Below are 16,522 nucleotides of genomic sequence, written 5' to 3' on the forward strand. Positions count from 1 at the left end.
GCATCACACTCCGAAGCTTTGTGCATATGAGAAATGCCATCAAATCCACATTTTCAGGGACCTGCTTTTCAGACCGCTTCACCGGACAGGTAAGTATTTCCGAATTATTACTTAGAATTATTGTATATTGCATCGATATGATGTGATTTATAGTGATAATAAACACTTGCAACACTGACTTCTACTTGAAAAGACTCCTAAGGGCTCTAATTACTAAACTTAAAACTGTCTTTTAAATGGGGGATGGTCATTTATGCTAATTATGGAGAAGATAAAATAGTCTCTTCCACAAACTTTTCTCCAAAAGATAACACCATGCGGTATATTTACTAAAGTGAGAGTTTTTAGAAATGGAGATGTTGTCCATAGCAACCAATCAAATTATAACATTTAACCTATACTTGCCTACCCTCCCGATTTGGCTGGGAGCCTCCTGAAAACTGAGTGCCGCTCCCGGCCCACCGGAAATGCAGGCAAGCCTCCCGCACCCTCCCCCCCGCGGTAACAAGAGATACTCCCGCAGCAGGGGGGCGGTGATGCTAACCACGCTAAATCGCGTCAGTTTGGCCCTGCCCCCTGCTTCACAATGCCAGTAATCTTGGCATTGTGTAGCGGAGCGGGGCCAAAATGATGCGATTGCATGACCACCCACCAATGCAGGGTAATCTGTCCGACCGTGCCCCCCCTGCTATACCAATCTGGCTGCTCCCTCCTGAAAGGGGCAGCCAGAATGTTGGCAAGCTTGACTTAACTTTCACCTTCTAGAAGATAATAGCTAGAATTTGATTGGTTGCTATGGGCAACATCTCCATTTCTAAAAACTCTCACTTAAATATACCTCCATTTCTGTATGGTGTTATCAGGGCTATATTAAGAGAGGAGGGGGCCCGTGTGCATTGCCCATCCTGGGTCGCCTCATCTCTTCTCAGCAGCTGGCAGTGCACTGACCACAGCAGTAGACTCTGGGCGCAGCATGCATTTTCCAGGGGTCTAGTGCAGCGCTGCTACATCCGACGTGGGACTACAGAGAGGTATTAAAAAATATGGATGCATGGTGTGCGGTGTGGGGACCCAGGGGCCCGTGTGCATCAAACACAGCGCACCCATTATAGATACGTCTCTGGGTATTATGGTAGGACAAGGCAGATAAAACAAACAATTGTAATTGCAGATAAAATAATATCTTAAAGAATGGAAAATTAAAAAAAGGAGTTGTAAGTATAATATACCGTAGTCAAAATGATGTTCTTGATTTAAGTACTGATGACAAGGAAAGCTCATTAAGTTTCCACGCATGGAAGCATTGGCCTCCGGACATCAGTTGTCAGAGGGGCACAAGGGGACAGATAAATCCTTCTATAACTGCTGCCTGTGCCATGCTGATCACTGCAGTAACTCAGGCAGTGGTTATGGATAAAACTATCCGTTGGATCCTGGTAGCCGCTGTCACTTGTCGGCAGCTCCCTGCTACAATAAAGTACTTTTTAATTTATTGTGACACACATCAAGCTTGTAGTCAAGTTCCTTCCAAGCTCTTTGCAGTATGTGGGGGTTAATTTCTGTGATGCGCATGCACAGGTCAACTAGCATTATTGTAAGTTGTGGTACAAATACACAATCCTTGATGAAACCCCACAAGAAGAAAACACATGGGGTGAGATCTGGGGAAAGTGGTGGCCTACGCAGCAATTCTTGATCTGCTGCAGCTGCACGGCAAACCCATCTTTGTGGCAACCGGTCATTGAGGTGGCCCCAAACATAGTTATGGTAATGAGGTGAGGCACCATCCTATTGAAAGATGTAGAGAGCACTATCTTTTTTTCAGCTGTGGGAGGAGATATAGGGTGTCACTCAGACCCGGTCGCAAGCGCTGAGCGCTCGCAACCGGGTCGATGGTTAGGCCCTGCGCACAGGCAGCGGCCGCACTGCGCATGCGCAAGCCCCGGAGCAAGAGAGAAACTCTCTGGCTCCGGAGCTCACTACAAAAGGGCCGGCTGTCGATGTTGATCGACAGCTTAGCCCGTTTTGTAGGCGGGGCGGGGGGGTGGTTTCACAAACGGAGGCGTTTGTGGAGGCGTTAAGGAACGCCTACCGTTTTGTGGGCGGCCGCACTGACATCAGCAGTGATGTCAGTGGGGATCTTCCTGCTCGATCAGAGCAGGAAGCTCCCTGGGGCTTGCGGCTGCCGAGACCCAACCTTAGGGTCTCGTCGCAAGCCCCGATGGTCGCAATGATCACCATCGCAACCACCACCCTGGTCGGTCGCTTAGCTAGCGACCAGGAGGCCGCACTTAAAAATAGAAGCAGCTGCCCTCATTCAGAACGAGCGCTCGCTTCTTGCGAGCGCCTCTGAATGAGGGCCATAGTTCCAGCAAATCAAGGTAGGTAGCTCATTTCAGAGTTGCCTGAGTGAAGAAAAAGGGGCCATAAATCTAGAAATGGCATAGAATACATTGACTTTGCGGGAATCACGTTCGTGTTGCAAGAATGCATGGGGATTATCAGTACCCCAAATTCTCAAGTTATGTTTGTTCATCTTCCCTGCTGCTTCGTCTCTATAAACCAACTTTTCAGAGAAACCGTCCTCTTCTATTAGCCTGATTGTCACAGAAAGCCACTCACAACTTGCAGCATCTGCAGACTGTAGTGTCCCATTTGCAAACGTTTCAGCAGAACCCGATATAAATTTTTCTGCGGGATACATTTCTTCTTCCTCACTCCATGCTAGCCAACAATGGGTTATGGGGATAATTCAGACCCGCTCGTGAGCGGCAGTACGCTCGCAAGCGGGTCGATGTTCCCCCACTGTGCATGCGCACGACGGAGGGAGCTCCGCCGTGCGCATGCGCGAGACCCAGCGAGCGACGGGCTCTCCATTGCTCTGGGTCTCGCGCCAAAGGGGGCGTGCTGTCGATGTTGTAGTAACCAAGGCATTTTGGGGGTCATTCAGACCCGTTCGCGAGCAAAGGATGCTTGCAAATGGGTCGATGTTGCCCCACTGCGCATGCGCACGACTGAGGGAGCTCCGTCGTGCGCATGCACGAGACCCGGACTGCGACAGCCAAGCTGTCGCTTCGGGTCTCGCACCAAAGGGGGCGTGCTGTCGATGTTGATTGACAGCACACCCCCTTTGATGGGCGTGTCGGGGGGCGTGCCTGCCAGACGGAGGCGTTCCCATGGGAACGCCTACCGTCTGAAGCCGGCCCCACTGACATCACTAGTGATGTCAGTGGGAGTGATTTTGGCTCTGATAGAGCCAAAATCACTCCAGGGCTTGCGGAAGCGAGACCCCACTGCAGGGTCTCGGTCGCAAGCCCGATGGTCGCGATGGTCAAGACCATCGCGACCATCATCATGGACGCTCGCATATGCTGTGGGTGGTCACCCACAGCTATGCGAGCGTCCAAGGGGCCGCTCCATTTTCAGGGAGGAGGGCCCTGAATCAGAGCGAGCGCTCTGGTCAGAGCGTTCAGCTCTGAATCAGGCCCTATGTCCCTTATCACATAGGTAGAGACAAGCAAAAAAAGAACACATACTCCTCTATTTGGCCTATCCCCACCTCCTTTGTCTTGTTCTCGTATCTTTAGGTAGTGGCAGCTAGTTTTGCTATTTTGGATTGGGCTTACAGTACCTTTTAAATGACTCATGGCCTGATTCAGACCCAGTCGCGTGCGCTGTGCGCTCGCAACCGGGTCGATGGTGGGCCAGTACGCATGCGCACTACGGAGCCGGCTCCGTCGTGCGCATGCGCAAGACCCAAATGGCGACGGGCACTCCGTCGCTCCGGGTCTCGCAACAAAGGGGGCGAGCTGTCGATGTTGAGTGACAGCTCGCCCCCTTTGGTGGGCGGGCCAGGGGAGTGGCTGCCCAAACGGAGGCGTTCCCATGTGAACGCCTCCGTTTGGTGGGGCGGCCCCACTGACATCACGAGTGATGTCAGTGGGAGAGAAATCTCTCTGGGGCTTGCGGCAACGAGACCCTACCACAAGGGTCTCATCGCAAGCCCAATGGTCGCGATGGTCTTGACAGTGAGGCGGCAGGATATCATAATTTTTCTTAAAGAAAACTTTGTCTAGGTCACGATATGGAGCTGGAATGGATGAAGCAACATCAGCAGCAGCCAGACGAATAGATCGGGACAGACATTGAGAGAAGCATGAAGTACCCCCATTCCAGAATTTCACCAATCTGCCACTGGATCACGGGCTTATGCTTCTTCAACCAGGGTAACTCCAAGACCACTGGAGCCAAAGGATACTGCAGGAGAAGAAACGAAAGTTCCTCACAATGTAGGACACCAATCTACAGCTGCAAAAGGAGTCTGGAAGTGCACTGGGGCCTCGGAAAGACTGATCCCATCCAGTCCAATCACTGACACAGGAGTGGATAATGACAGCGGGGTCAGACCCAAAGTTTGGAAGAAGGACAAGTGCATGAAATTATCCGCTGCAGCACTGTCGACAAATGCAGGGACGGAGACCTGCATGTTGGAAAGATGAATAACTGTGGTTATCCAGACAGAATTTTCCTGGGAGACGGATGCAAGGCCTAGATGTACCTCCCCTAGTTTACCTAGACCTTGCCTTTTCCCGACTTCAGAGGATAAAACTGGGCCACATGACCTATACCACCGCAGTAGAGACATAAACCCAACGAGCATCTCCTTTGTTTCTCTTCGGGCGGAAGACGAAATGCTCCCAGCTGCATAGATTAATCCATGTCGGACGCCCACAAAATCGAGGGGGTTGAGAATGTAACTTCTTCTCTACTCGGCGTTCCCAGAGCCGTCGGTTGACACAAATTGCCAAGCTCATGAGGTCATCCAGGGAACTTGGGGCAGAATACTGGACCAGGATATCTTTAATTTCGTCCGATAAACCCCAATGAAACTGACTTCGCAAGACTGGATCGTACCATCCTGCATCAACAGCCCACTTGCGGCACTCCATACAATAATCTTCCGCAGCTCTATTCTCCTGCTTCAGTGACCTAAGACTTGCCTCTGCCATAGCCGCCTTATCTGGGTCATCGTAGAGCAACCTTAAAGCAGTGAAGAATGCCTCAACTGTCTGAGGGGCCAAACTGGATGAAGAAAGCCCAAAGACCCAGGTTTGTGGATTGCCCTGAAGTAAGGAAATATTAATGCCTACTTGTCTGAGAACGCGAGGACCTGGGCCGGAGTCTGAAGTAGAGCTTACAGCTCTCTTTAAAGTTCAGGAAATCCTTCCAGTTTCTGGAGAACCGGTCACGCAAATTTAGTTTTGGTTCCACAATAGTGGGAGCAGTGGCACCACGAGTCTCCTCCACACGGAGAGAAAGTTCCTGCACTTTTTGTGTCAGTATCTGGATCTGGCCAGACAGAATCTGAGCCTGGTTCTGACTGGGGTCCATGATAGAGGATCACAATACCCTGAAAGAATATAAATATATATGTGAGGCTGGTGATAATGTTAAGGCTAAGGTCAGACATAGTGTATTAGTCCCGCAACAGCCTTGAGGGCTGGTATACCTTGGCTTGATGTGGCTGTGTAGCAGCCTTGAGGGCTGGAAGTGCCTTGGCTGACTATAGCCAGTGGGCCAGTAAGGCAAGATGCGGCCTTTGGGCTGGTAGCAGCCTTGAGGGCTAGAAGTGACTTGGTTGGCTGTGGCCTGTGGGCCAGTAAGATGAGATGCTGCCTTTGGGCCGGTAGCAGCCCTGGCTGGTTGTGGCCCGAGGGCCAGTAAGATGAGATGCGGCCTCTGGGCTGAGTAGCAGCCTTGAGGGCTGGAAAACCTTGGCTTGATGTGGCCTCTGGGCGTAAATAACAGTCATTGAGTGAAGTAGCAGCCTTTGGGCTGTGAAGCAGCCTCTGGGCTGTGTAGCAGCATTGAGGACTGAAAGACTTGGCTAGAAGATGCTGAGGTGCGCTTTGTGCCGCTGGGATGACACTAGCGATTGTACACAAGATTGCGTACGCAGGACGCTGAGGTGCGCTTAGTGCTGCCGGGATGACACCAGCGGTAGTACACAAGGTTGCATACACTGTACGCTGAGGTGCGCTTAGTCCCGCCAGGATAACACTAGCGACAGTACACAAGATCGAGTACTCTGATGTGCACACTCTGGACACTGGGTGCAGTCTATGACGCCTGGATGACACAAACTGCAGGAGGCAGGAATGCAGACCGTGCTGTCAAGATAACACAAGCAGCAGGTAGTGCAAATGCGGACCGTGCCACCTACATGACACAAACGACAGGAACAATGAAGCTGACTGGATACAGGTCACTCGACTGAATACAGGAGACCACGCTAGCACCGGAAACACGTGAAACGCTATCACCGGCATCGGAGCAGCGCTCACAGGAGAAGGTCATGGACGCAGGAGCCAATCCGGGCTGATCCCAGAATGATGGACAGGAGGTAGGTGGAGCTTCAGCGAACGCTGGCCCGGCGTTCACCTCGCACAGAATTAACAGTGCGGCGGATTGTGACAGTATACCCTTTATCCCAAACAATTTTCCTTTTCAATTTAAGTGCCTGCAGTTTCCTGTAAGTGTCTGTTTCACTATGAAAGGGCTGCGTAGATCTCAGGACCAGCTGCTTCTCCCATGGGCAGCTTTACGTGGCTTGCTCACGAGTTAGTAGCCCCAAGCATCTTTTTATGTTAATACCTGAAGGAAAAACTGCAAATATTGTTTACAAAGACATTTTGTGATCAATGTCTACAATATAAAATATACATCACATCATTAGATGCCACTACTGTCTTTGTAAAATTGGTTCTGCTGAGCAATAACAGAATCCATGCAAGTGAAGCTGCGGGCAAACGCAAGTTTCTAATAACAGTATGGTTCATTGGCTTAGCCATATAATTACTGCACATTTTTATGTATAATATGTCCATAAGTGCAATATAAACCCAAATTTGTCTTTCAAGCAGTGGCAGATTTTACCTAGGGGCTGCAGGACTGAAACTCCCCAGTAAAATCCTCTACCTCCAGTGAACCAGTTGCTGTCTGTATGCACTGGTTATACTGTCTGTGACTTCCAATGGGAAGCACTATCTGCTAGGCGTTTTCTCCCCCTGGAACTGACAGTCCAGAACACTATTAACAAAAGTGTGCTTACAGTGGGAAGGAACTCCCCTGACTTGCCATTAGCCTTACCCAGTTCCTAGGTGCGCAACTGATGAGTCCCTATAAGCGGGGCTTGGGCGCATGCGCAATCCTTACACCTTCCAGATGCGCAATGGACCTGGCAGGCGGCGAATCACATGCTCTGCATTCTGGGGCCAGAAAGCAGCACAGCAGGCAGCCCCAGTCCTCAAAAAGGGCAGTGTTTTGGTATAGTGGTTTGATATAAAAACACATGCACATACTGTATGTTTAAGCTCGCATTCTTGCAAATTTTAAAAACACTTTTTTGTCATTGCAGGTAGATTTCTGTTTTTTTTTCAGGTGATGTAAAGAGACCAGTGATATGATTTACAGTGCATCCGGAAAGTATTCACAGCGCTTCACCTTTTCCACATTTGGTTATGTTTAGGGGTGTGCACCGGCCACTTTTCGTGTTTTGTGTTTTGGTTTTGGATCTGGATCTTTCTTCGTGTTTTGGATCTGGATTGGTTTTGCCAAAACCACCCTTCCGTGTTTTGGGTTCTGGGTTTTGTGTTTTGGATCTGTATTTTTTTTTAAAAAAGCATAAAAACAGCTAAAATCACAGAATTTGTAGGTTTTTCTGCTCCTATGCTATTATTAACCTCAATAACCTTAATTTCCACTAATTTCCAGTCTATTCTGAACACCTCACACCTCACAATAGTGTTTTTATGTCCAAAACGTTGCACCGAGGTAGCTGGATGACTATGCTAAGCGACACGAGTGGGCGGCACAAACACGTGACCCATCTAGGCGTGAAACTGCAGTGGCAGACAGGATGGCAGTTTGAAAAACTAGGCCCCAAACTGTACATAATGCAAAGAAAAAAAAGAGGTGCAAGATGGAATTGTCCTTGGGCCCTCCCACCCACCCTTATGTTGTATAAACAGGACATGCACACTTTAACAAACCAATCATTTCAGCGCCAGGGTCTGCCACACAACTGTGGCTGAAATGATTGGTTCGTTTGGGCCCCCACAAAACAAGCTGGCAATTAATGTGTCCCTGCACAAACTGGCTCTATGGAGGCAAGATGTCATCCTCATCCTCCTCATCCACCGATTCCTCACCCTCTTCAGTGTGTACATCCTCATCCTCACAAAGTATTAACTCGTCCCCACTTGAATCCACCACCACAGGTCCCTCTGTACCTTCTGGAGGCTGGTCTCCCTGGAAGAGCTGATAATTCATTTTGATGAACATCATCTTCTCCACATTCTGTGGAAGCAACCTCCTACGCCTTTCGCTGACAAGGTTCCCGGCTGCACTAAACACTCTTTCGGAGTACACACTGGAGGGGGGGCAACTCAGGTAAAATAGAGCCAGTTTGTACAGGGGCCTCCAAATTGCCTCTTTTTCCTGCCAGTACAGGTATGGACTGTCTGCCATGCCTACTTGGATGCTGTCACCGATGTAATCCTCCACCATTCTGTCAATGGTGACAGTATCATATGCAGTGACAGTAGACATGTCAGAAATTGTTGCCAGGTCCTTCAGTCCGGACCAGATGTCCAAACTTGGTCCTGCCTGCCCTGCATCACCGCCAGCGGGTTGCTTAGGATACCTAAGTTTTTTCCTGGCAGCCCCAGTTGCAGGAGAAAATGAAGAAGGAGCCGTTGACGTGTCACGTTCCGCTTCAGCTGACAGTGTGTTCACCAGCAGGTCTTTGCACCTCTGCAGGCTTGTGTCGGCCGGAAAGAGAGACACCACATAGGCTTTAAACCTAGGATCGAGCACGGTGGCCAAAACGTAGTGGTCTGATTTCAACAGATTGACCACCCTGGAATCCTGGCAAAGCGAATGAAGGGCTTCATCCACAAGTCCCACATGCCGAGCGGAATCGCTCCGTCTTAGCTCCTCCTTCACTTTCTCCAGCTGCTTCTGCAAAAGCCTGATGAGGGGAATGACCTGACTCAAGCTGGCAGTGTCTGAACTGACTTCACGTGTGGCAAGTTCGAAGGGCTGGAGAACCTTGCACAACACGGAAATCATTCTCCACTGCGCTTGAGTCAGGTGCATACCCCCTCCTTTGCCTATGTCATAGGTGGATGTATAGGCTTGTATGGCCTTTTGCTGCTCCTCCATCCTCTGAAGCATATAGAGGGTTGAGTTCCACCGCGTCACAACCTCTTGCTTCAGGTGATGGCGGGGCAGGTTCAAGAGTGTTTGCTGGCGCTCCAGTCTTCGGCACGCAGTCGCTGAATGGCGAAAGTGGCCAGAAATTTTTCGGGCCACCCAAAGCGTCTCCTGCACGCCCCTGTCGCTTTTCAGAAAATTCTGCACCACCAAGTTTATTGTGTGAGCAAAACATGGGACGTGCTGGAATTTGCCCAGATGTAATGCCCGCACAATATTGGTGGCGTTGTCAGATATCACAAATCCCCAGGAGAGTCTAAGTGGGGTAAGCCACTGGGCGATGATTTCCCTCAGTTTCTCTAAGAGGTTGTCGGCGGTGTGCCTCTTACTGAAACCGGTGATACACAGCGTAGCCTGCCTTGTAACGAGCTGGCATTTCTGAGATGCTGCTACTGGTGACGCTGCTGCTGTTGCTGCGTAAGGTGATACATCTACCCAGTGGGCTGTCACAGTCATATAGTCCTTAGTCTGCCCTGTTCCACTTGTCCACATGTCCGTGGTTAAGTGGACATTGTGTACAACGGCATTTTTCAGGACACTGAGGACACTTTTTCTGACGTTTCTGTACAGTCTCGGTATCGCCTGCCTAGTGAAGTGGAATCTAGACGGGATTTGGAACCGGGGACACACTACCTCCATCAATTGTCTAAATCCCACTGCACTAATGGCGGACACCGGACGCACGTCTAACACCAACATAGCAGTCAAGGCCTCAGTTATACGTTTTGTTTCAGGATGACTGCTGTCGTACTTCATCCTCCTCGCTAAGGACTGTTGGAGGGTCAATTGTTTAGTAAAAGTAGTGGTGTTCCTACTTCCTCTCTGGGATGATGAACGACTCCCAGCAGCAGCAACAGCAGCAGCGGCAGCAGTAGGCGTAGCAATGCAGGATCCTCCAGAGGAATCCCGGATAGGAGAGTCAGTCATGCCAGTGACATGGCCTGCAGGACTACTTCCGATCCTGACTAAGGAGGAAATTGACGAGGAGGGAGTTGACGGTGTGGTTTGCAGGCGCTTGGATACAACAGGACAACGGGATTTAGGTGTCCCTGGACTGCTTACGGTCTTAGCCAAAGTTTCTGAACTTGACAGTAACTTTTTATGAACGCGCTGCAGGTGCCGTATAAGGGAGGATGTTCCTAGGTGGTTGACGTCCCTACCCCTACTTATTTCACCTTTACATATGGTACATATGGCAAGACAGTTGTTGTCCGGATTTGGATAGAAATATTGCCAGACCAAAGAGGTGGAATGTTTGGTCTTCTGCCCAGGCATGACCGTGATGGGCTTTTTCATCCCACGGACAACAACTGTCTCCCCCGGAGCCTGATTTAAACAAACCACATCACCATCAGAATCCTCCTCGCCAACTTCCTCCTCAGCGCCAGCTACACCAGTATCCTCATCCTGTTGTACTTCAACAGTGACATCTTCAATTTGCATATCAGCAAGTGGACTGTGGGTGCTCCTTTCAGCACTTGCAGGGGGCGTGCAAATGGTGGAAAGAGCCACCTCTTCCCGTCCAGTGCTGGGAAGGTCAGGCATCGCAACCACCACCACACTTGGACTCTCCTTGGGGATTTGTGATATCTTCTTAGAAAGCACAGTTCTTCGCTGTGCTTTTGCCAGCTTAACTCTTTTGATTTTTTTAGTGGGAGGAGGGCTTCCATCGTCATGTGAAGCTGAACCACTAGTCATGAACATACTAGGGATCGACCTTAGCCGTTCCTTGCCACTCCGTGTCGTAAATGGCATATTGGCAAGTTTACGTTTCTCTTCAGCTGATTTAAATGTCTTTTTCAAGGTCATTTTCCTGAACTTTGCCATTTGGGATTGTATGTGCCCTCTACTATGACATTGGGCATCGGCCTTGGCAGACGACGTTGATGGCATGTTATCGTCTATGTCATGACTAGTGGCAGCAGCTTCAGCACTAGGAGGAAGTGGTTCTTGATCTTTCTCTATTTTATTTTTATCGGAGAAAGTTTGGTCCTCCATTTATGTTATATCGATTTGATATATACGTGCGGCTAAACACAGAAAATAATTTTTTTTTTGGTTTGTACTGGAGTGTACTTTGTGGGTTACAGCACCCTTTAACGGTCAAGCCAGCCGGCCCTTTACTTATGACACAGGCGCACGCTTGGCACTACTTTGTTGATGCACGTGCGGCTACTGCGCACACAATTCACAAACAGAAAATAATTTTTTTTTTGGTTTGGACTGGAGTGTACTTTCGGGGGTTGCAGCACCCTTTAACGGTCAAGCCAGCCGGCCCTTTACTTATGACACAGGCGCACGCTTGGCACTACTTTGTTGATGCACGTGCGGCTACTTCTCACACAATTCACAAACACAGAAAATAAATTTTTTTTTGGTTTGGACTGGAGTGTACTTTGGGGGTTACAGCACCCTTTAACGGTCAAGCCAGCCGGCCCTTTACTTATGACACAGGCGCACGCTTGGCACTACTTTGTTGATGCACGTGCGGCTACTGCGCACACAATTCACAAACACAGAAAATACATTTTTTTTTGGTTTGGACTGGAGTGTACTTTGGGGGTTACAGCACCCTTTAACGGTCAAGCCAGCCGGCCCTTTACTTATGACACAGGCGCACGCTTGGCACTACTTTGTTGATGCACGTGCGGCTACTGCGCACACAATTCACAAACACAGAAAATAATTTTTTTTTTGGTTTGGACTGGAGTGTACTTTCGGGGGTTACAGCACCCTTTAACGGTCAAGCCAGCCGGCCCTTTACTTATGACACAGGCGCACGCTTGGCACTACTTTGTTGATGCACGTGCGGCTACTGCGCACACAATTCACAAACACAGAAAATAAATTTTTTTTTGGTTTGGACTGGAGTGTACTTTGGGGGTTACAGCACCCTTTAACGGTCAAGCCAGCCGGCCCTTTACTTATGACACAGGCGCACGCTTGGCACTACTTTGTTGATGCACGTGCGGCTACTGCGCACACAATTCACAAACACAGAAAATAAATTTTTTTTTGGTTTGGACTGGAGTGTACTTTGGGGGTTACAGCACCCTTTAACGGTCAAGCCAGCCGGCCCTTTACTTATGACACAGGCGCACGCTTGGCACTACTTTGTTGATGCACGTGCGGCTACTGCGCACACAATTCACAAACACAGAAAATAATTTTTTTTTTGGTTTGGACTGGAGTGTACTTTCGGGGGTTACAGCACCCTTAACGGTCAAGCCAGCCGGCCCTTTACTTATGACACAGGCGCACGCTTGGCACTACTTTGTTGATGCACGTGCGGCTACTGCGCACACAATTCACAAACACAGAAAATAATTTTTTTTTTGGTTTGGACTGGAGTGTACTTTCGGGGGTTACAGCACCCTTAACGGTCAAGCCAGCCGGCCCTTTACTTATGACACAGGCGCACGCTTGGCACTACTTTGTTGATGCACGTGCGGCTACTGCGCACACAATTCACAAACACAGAAAATAAATTTTTTTTTGGTTTGGACTGGAGTGTACTTTCGGGGGTTACAGCACCCTTAATGGTCAAGCCAGCCGGCCCTTTACTTATGACACAGGCGCACGCTTGGCACTACTTTGTTGATGCACGTGCGGCTACTGCGCACACAATTCACAAACACAGAAAATATTTTTTTTTTTGGTTTGGACTGGAGTGTACTTTCGGGGGTTACAGCACCCTTAACGGTCAAGCCAGCCGGCCCTTTACTTATGACACAGGCGCACGCTTGGCACTACTTTGTTGATGCACGTGCGGCTACTGCGCACACAATTCACAAACACAGAAAATAATTTTTTTTTGGTTTGGACTGGAGTGTACTTTCGGGGGTTACAGCACCCTTTAACGGTCAAGCCAGCCGGCCCTTTACTTATGACACAGGCGCACGCTTGGCACTACTTTGTTGATGCACGTGCGGCTACTGCACACACAATTCACAAACACAGAAAATATATTATTTTTTTAGCACTTGGGGGGAGCACCCCTGATGGACAGAGCACCCCCTGGACAACACTACAGCACCTCTTTAGGACTGGGACACTGCACAGGACTTTGGAGTGGACACAGCCCCTATGGAGAACTGACTGCACAACACAGTCCAGCCAGCCCCTATGGACTTTGAAGTAGTGGACACAGCCCCTATTAACAACAGCAGCACAGCACAACACAGCCAGCCCCTATGGACTTTGAAGTAGTGGACAACAGCAGCACTACACTACACTACACTACACTACACAGCCCTAACTCCCACCCTCCCTCTTCACTGTCCACAGCCGAGTGAGAAAATGGCGCCGACGTGGGTACCTTATATTGGATCCAAAACCCGCGAGACTCGGAAGGCGGGAAGATGACGTTTTGCCTCGATTTCAGAATCTGAGTCAGGCGGGAAAAGTCGAGCCTGACTCGGATCGGACTCGGATCGGGGGGGCTCGGGGGGGTTCGGATTTCAGAAATCCGAACCCGCTCACCCCTAGTTATGTTACACAATGGAATAAATTAATTTTTGTGCTCAAATTTCTACACACAATACCACATCATGACAACGTGTAAAAAATTATGTGGAATGGGCGAAACTGTTCAAAGATAGGTGTGCCAAGCTTGTGGCATCATATTCAAAAAGACTTGAGGCTGTAATTGCTGCCAAAGGTGCATCAACAAAGTATTGAGTAAAAGCTGTGAATACTTATGTACATGTGATTTCTTAGTTTTATTTTTTTATTCAATTTTCAAAAATCTCAAAAAAACTTTTTACACATTGTCATTATAGGGTATTGTGTGTAGAATTTTGAGGACATAAATGAATTTATTCCATTTTGGAATAAGGCTGTAACATAACAAAATGTGGAAAAAGTGAAGCGCTGTGAATACTTTCTGGATGCACTGTATGTGGGTATTGGACAAAAGTTACTAACATCAATATTGTAAATAGGCCTACCCCAAAATCTCTAAAATAGACTCAATATAGGGGTGACTAAAGCCTCAGCAGTGAAAAGTTTAAACAGATTTTGAAAATGTGAATGTAAATAAAAAGCAAATAGCACCTACCTAATACTGCTCATGCTGCCAGTTTCTGACCCCAGTTTGCATCTTTCTAGTTGGCTGGCAACAATCTGACGTTCGGCCTCAAGTTCTCGTGTTAGTCTTTCAAATTGCAGCTCCTAAAAATTAGAAAAGCACATTCAATATATATAATATATACTTAATTACAATTTAGAAAATATTTACATTGCATATTATTGAAATTATTTGAAAAATCATTACATAACTTACCAGCACAGAAACAACAATTTGGCATTTTGAAAGCCTCAATGACATTTATACATTTGTGTTCTACAGTTCAACTTTCAATAGTTATTCTATCTTTTTGTAAATGTCTTAGAAAGGATTTCTAGAATGTCCTGTTTTGGTTTTAATACCAACAAGCAAGGATTTTTTACACTGCTTAATTTCATTAAAACTTATCAAGCTATCGGGATAATCACAGACATTGCATTTTATTAATTAAAAATTCAGGCATAAGTTATGCACTTTCCTACAGCAAGATAAAAATTACTGTAATGTGACATTTATTGCATACAAAAGGACCTTCTGATGTTATAAATGTATCAGCAGTATGTACAAAAAAAGAAAGCCAGCCGGCTTCTAGGGACTGCATCGGCTGCAGCCCCTAGAAGCCAGTAATGTTTGCCGTGATGGCAGGGGTGCAGTGCCAGATTAAGATCCACGTGGGCCTGAAGCTGAAATTTATTAAGAGCCTATTGTGTGCCACCGCAGGGGGTGTGACCAATGTTGCTTGGGTCTGACTAGTGATGATGGGGGCCTATATTTCATATATATAGTTATATACTGTATATATACTAGGTTATTGGACTCGGAATATGGCGGGTCACTTCAGTCTCTGCCCAATCCCGCCCTTTACTCTCTCAGATATAGTCACTCTCTCTGCTGTTTTGACTCCCATCACTACTTCATATATATTATGATTGCAGTAGTAAGGTTCGTATAAAGACTAGCTAATATATAAAGTCTAGAAACTTTTAAACATTATATTTGGCATATATATTTATTTTATAATAACATTAGAATTGCAATCATAATATATATTTTCTTTAGATTATTTGTTAAATTTCAAATTTCTTTCGATACGTCTGTATGTGTCATTTTGTCTGTAAGTATTGTATTGGTGCCACCCCAATATATGCATGTGTTGAACTAAGCCTTCCCCATATGTTTTTTTATTGCACTACCTCTCATCCGTATATTTGTATGTACTCTGCATTTCGCCACCTTCATCTGTATGTTCTCTGTTGTGCAGTCTATTTTCCCTCCCCATATGTATATCGTGCATTGTGCTCTTTCCCCTCCATCTCTAAGGGCTCTATTTATTAACATTATTTTTACTAAAATAAAGTGAAAAAGGGTGTTTTCACACCCTTTTCACATTATTTTAGTATCACCTATAATTATTATAGGGCAATTGGAGTAGATTTTGTAAAATTCTACTCCAACCCCTAAGTATCACTTATTTTTAGTAAGCAGATCGCATTTCCCATAATTGTAATGGGAAATGTGATCTGACCAAAGTTACTAAAAATAAATTGTAAAAAAATACCGGGGAAAGCACTGAGATAATAACGCCACCTGGAGGTGGAGTTATCCGGGGTCTCCCCCGGTTACCAGACTCCTACTCTGCTCTAAAAGGCAGAGCAAAGCCCAGAGCCGGTCCCAATGATCAGCTGTGTGGTCTAAACAGACCGCAAGCTGATCTCTGCTAAAAATTTTTTTTACTTACCTGACTCCAGGGACCGGTGGTTGGGGCTCCGGTGCTGACTCCCCTCCGGTCAGCTGGTCTCCCATGGTGCACTGCGGCCCGGTCATCAGGTCCCAGTGCAGTATGGAATATCAGCTGACCGGAGGCATGGAAGACATCACAGGAGCACCGATGACTGCAGGTAAGTGCTATTAAGGGAGGGGGGATCGCGGGGGCGGGTCTGCGATCACAGGGGGTGGGGCTTAACAACGGGGGCAGGGCCTAGCACCAGGGGGGTAGCATTGGCAGCTGGTCGGCGCATGCGTGGGCACTCACTTTGTCACTGTATTTTTTGCGAAAATACCGTGACTAGTATGCGGAGGGGATTCGCAGGGACAGAGCTTTCTCACAAGCTCTGTCCCTGCAAGGGATTTGTAGTAAATCCCTGTGATATTGCATGAATTCGCAATGCGAATTCAGTC

General features: G+C 47.8%; 1 protein-coding gene across 7 annotated transcripts in view; it reads right to left on the reverse strand.

Annotated features, from left to right (window-relative positions):
- Positions 1-16,522, reverse strand: part of CTNND2 (catenin delta 2) — a 708,944-nt gene that overhangs the window by 531,416 nt on the left and 161,006 nt on the right. For all 7 annotated transcript variants that reach the window (XM_088445725.1, XM_088445723.1, XM_088445721.1 and 4 more), the window contains exon 3: positions 14,336-14,448. In XM_088445725.1, the coding sequence (XP_088301851.1) occupies positions 14,336-14,448 (113 nt within the window). The remainder of the gene's footprint in view (positions 1-14,335; positions 14,449-16,522) is intronic.

Source organism: Taudactylus pleione, unplaced genomic scaffold (assembly GCF_031769625.1).
Source record: "Taudactylus pleione unplaced genomic scaffold, aTauple2 ptg000386l, whole genome shotgun sequence".
Classification (NCBI taxonomy): domain Eukaryota; kingdom Metazoa; phylum Chordata; class Amphibia; order Anura; family Myobatrachidae; genus Taudactylus; species Taudactylus pleione.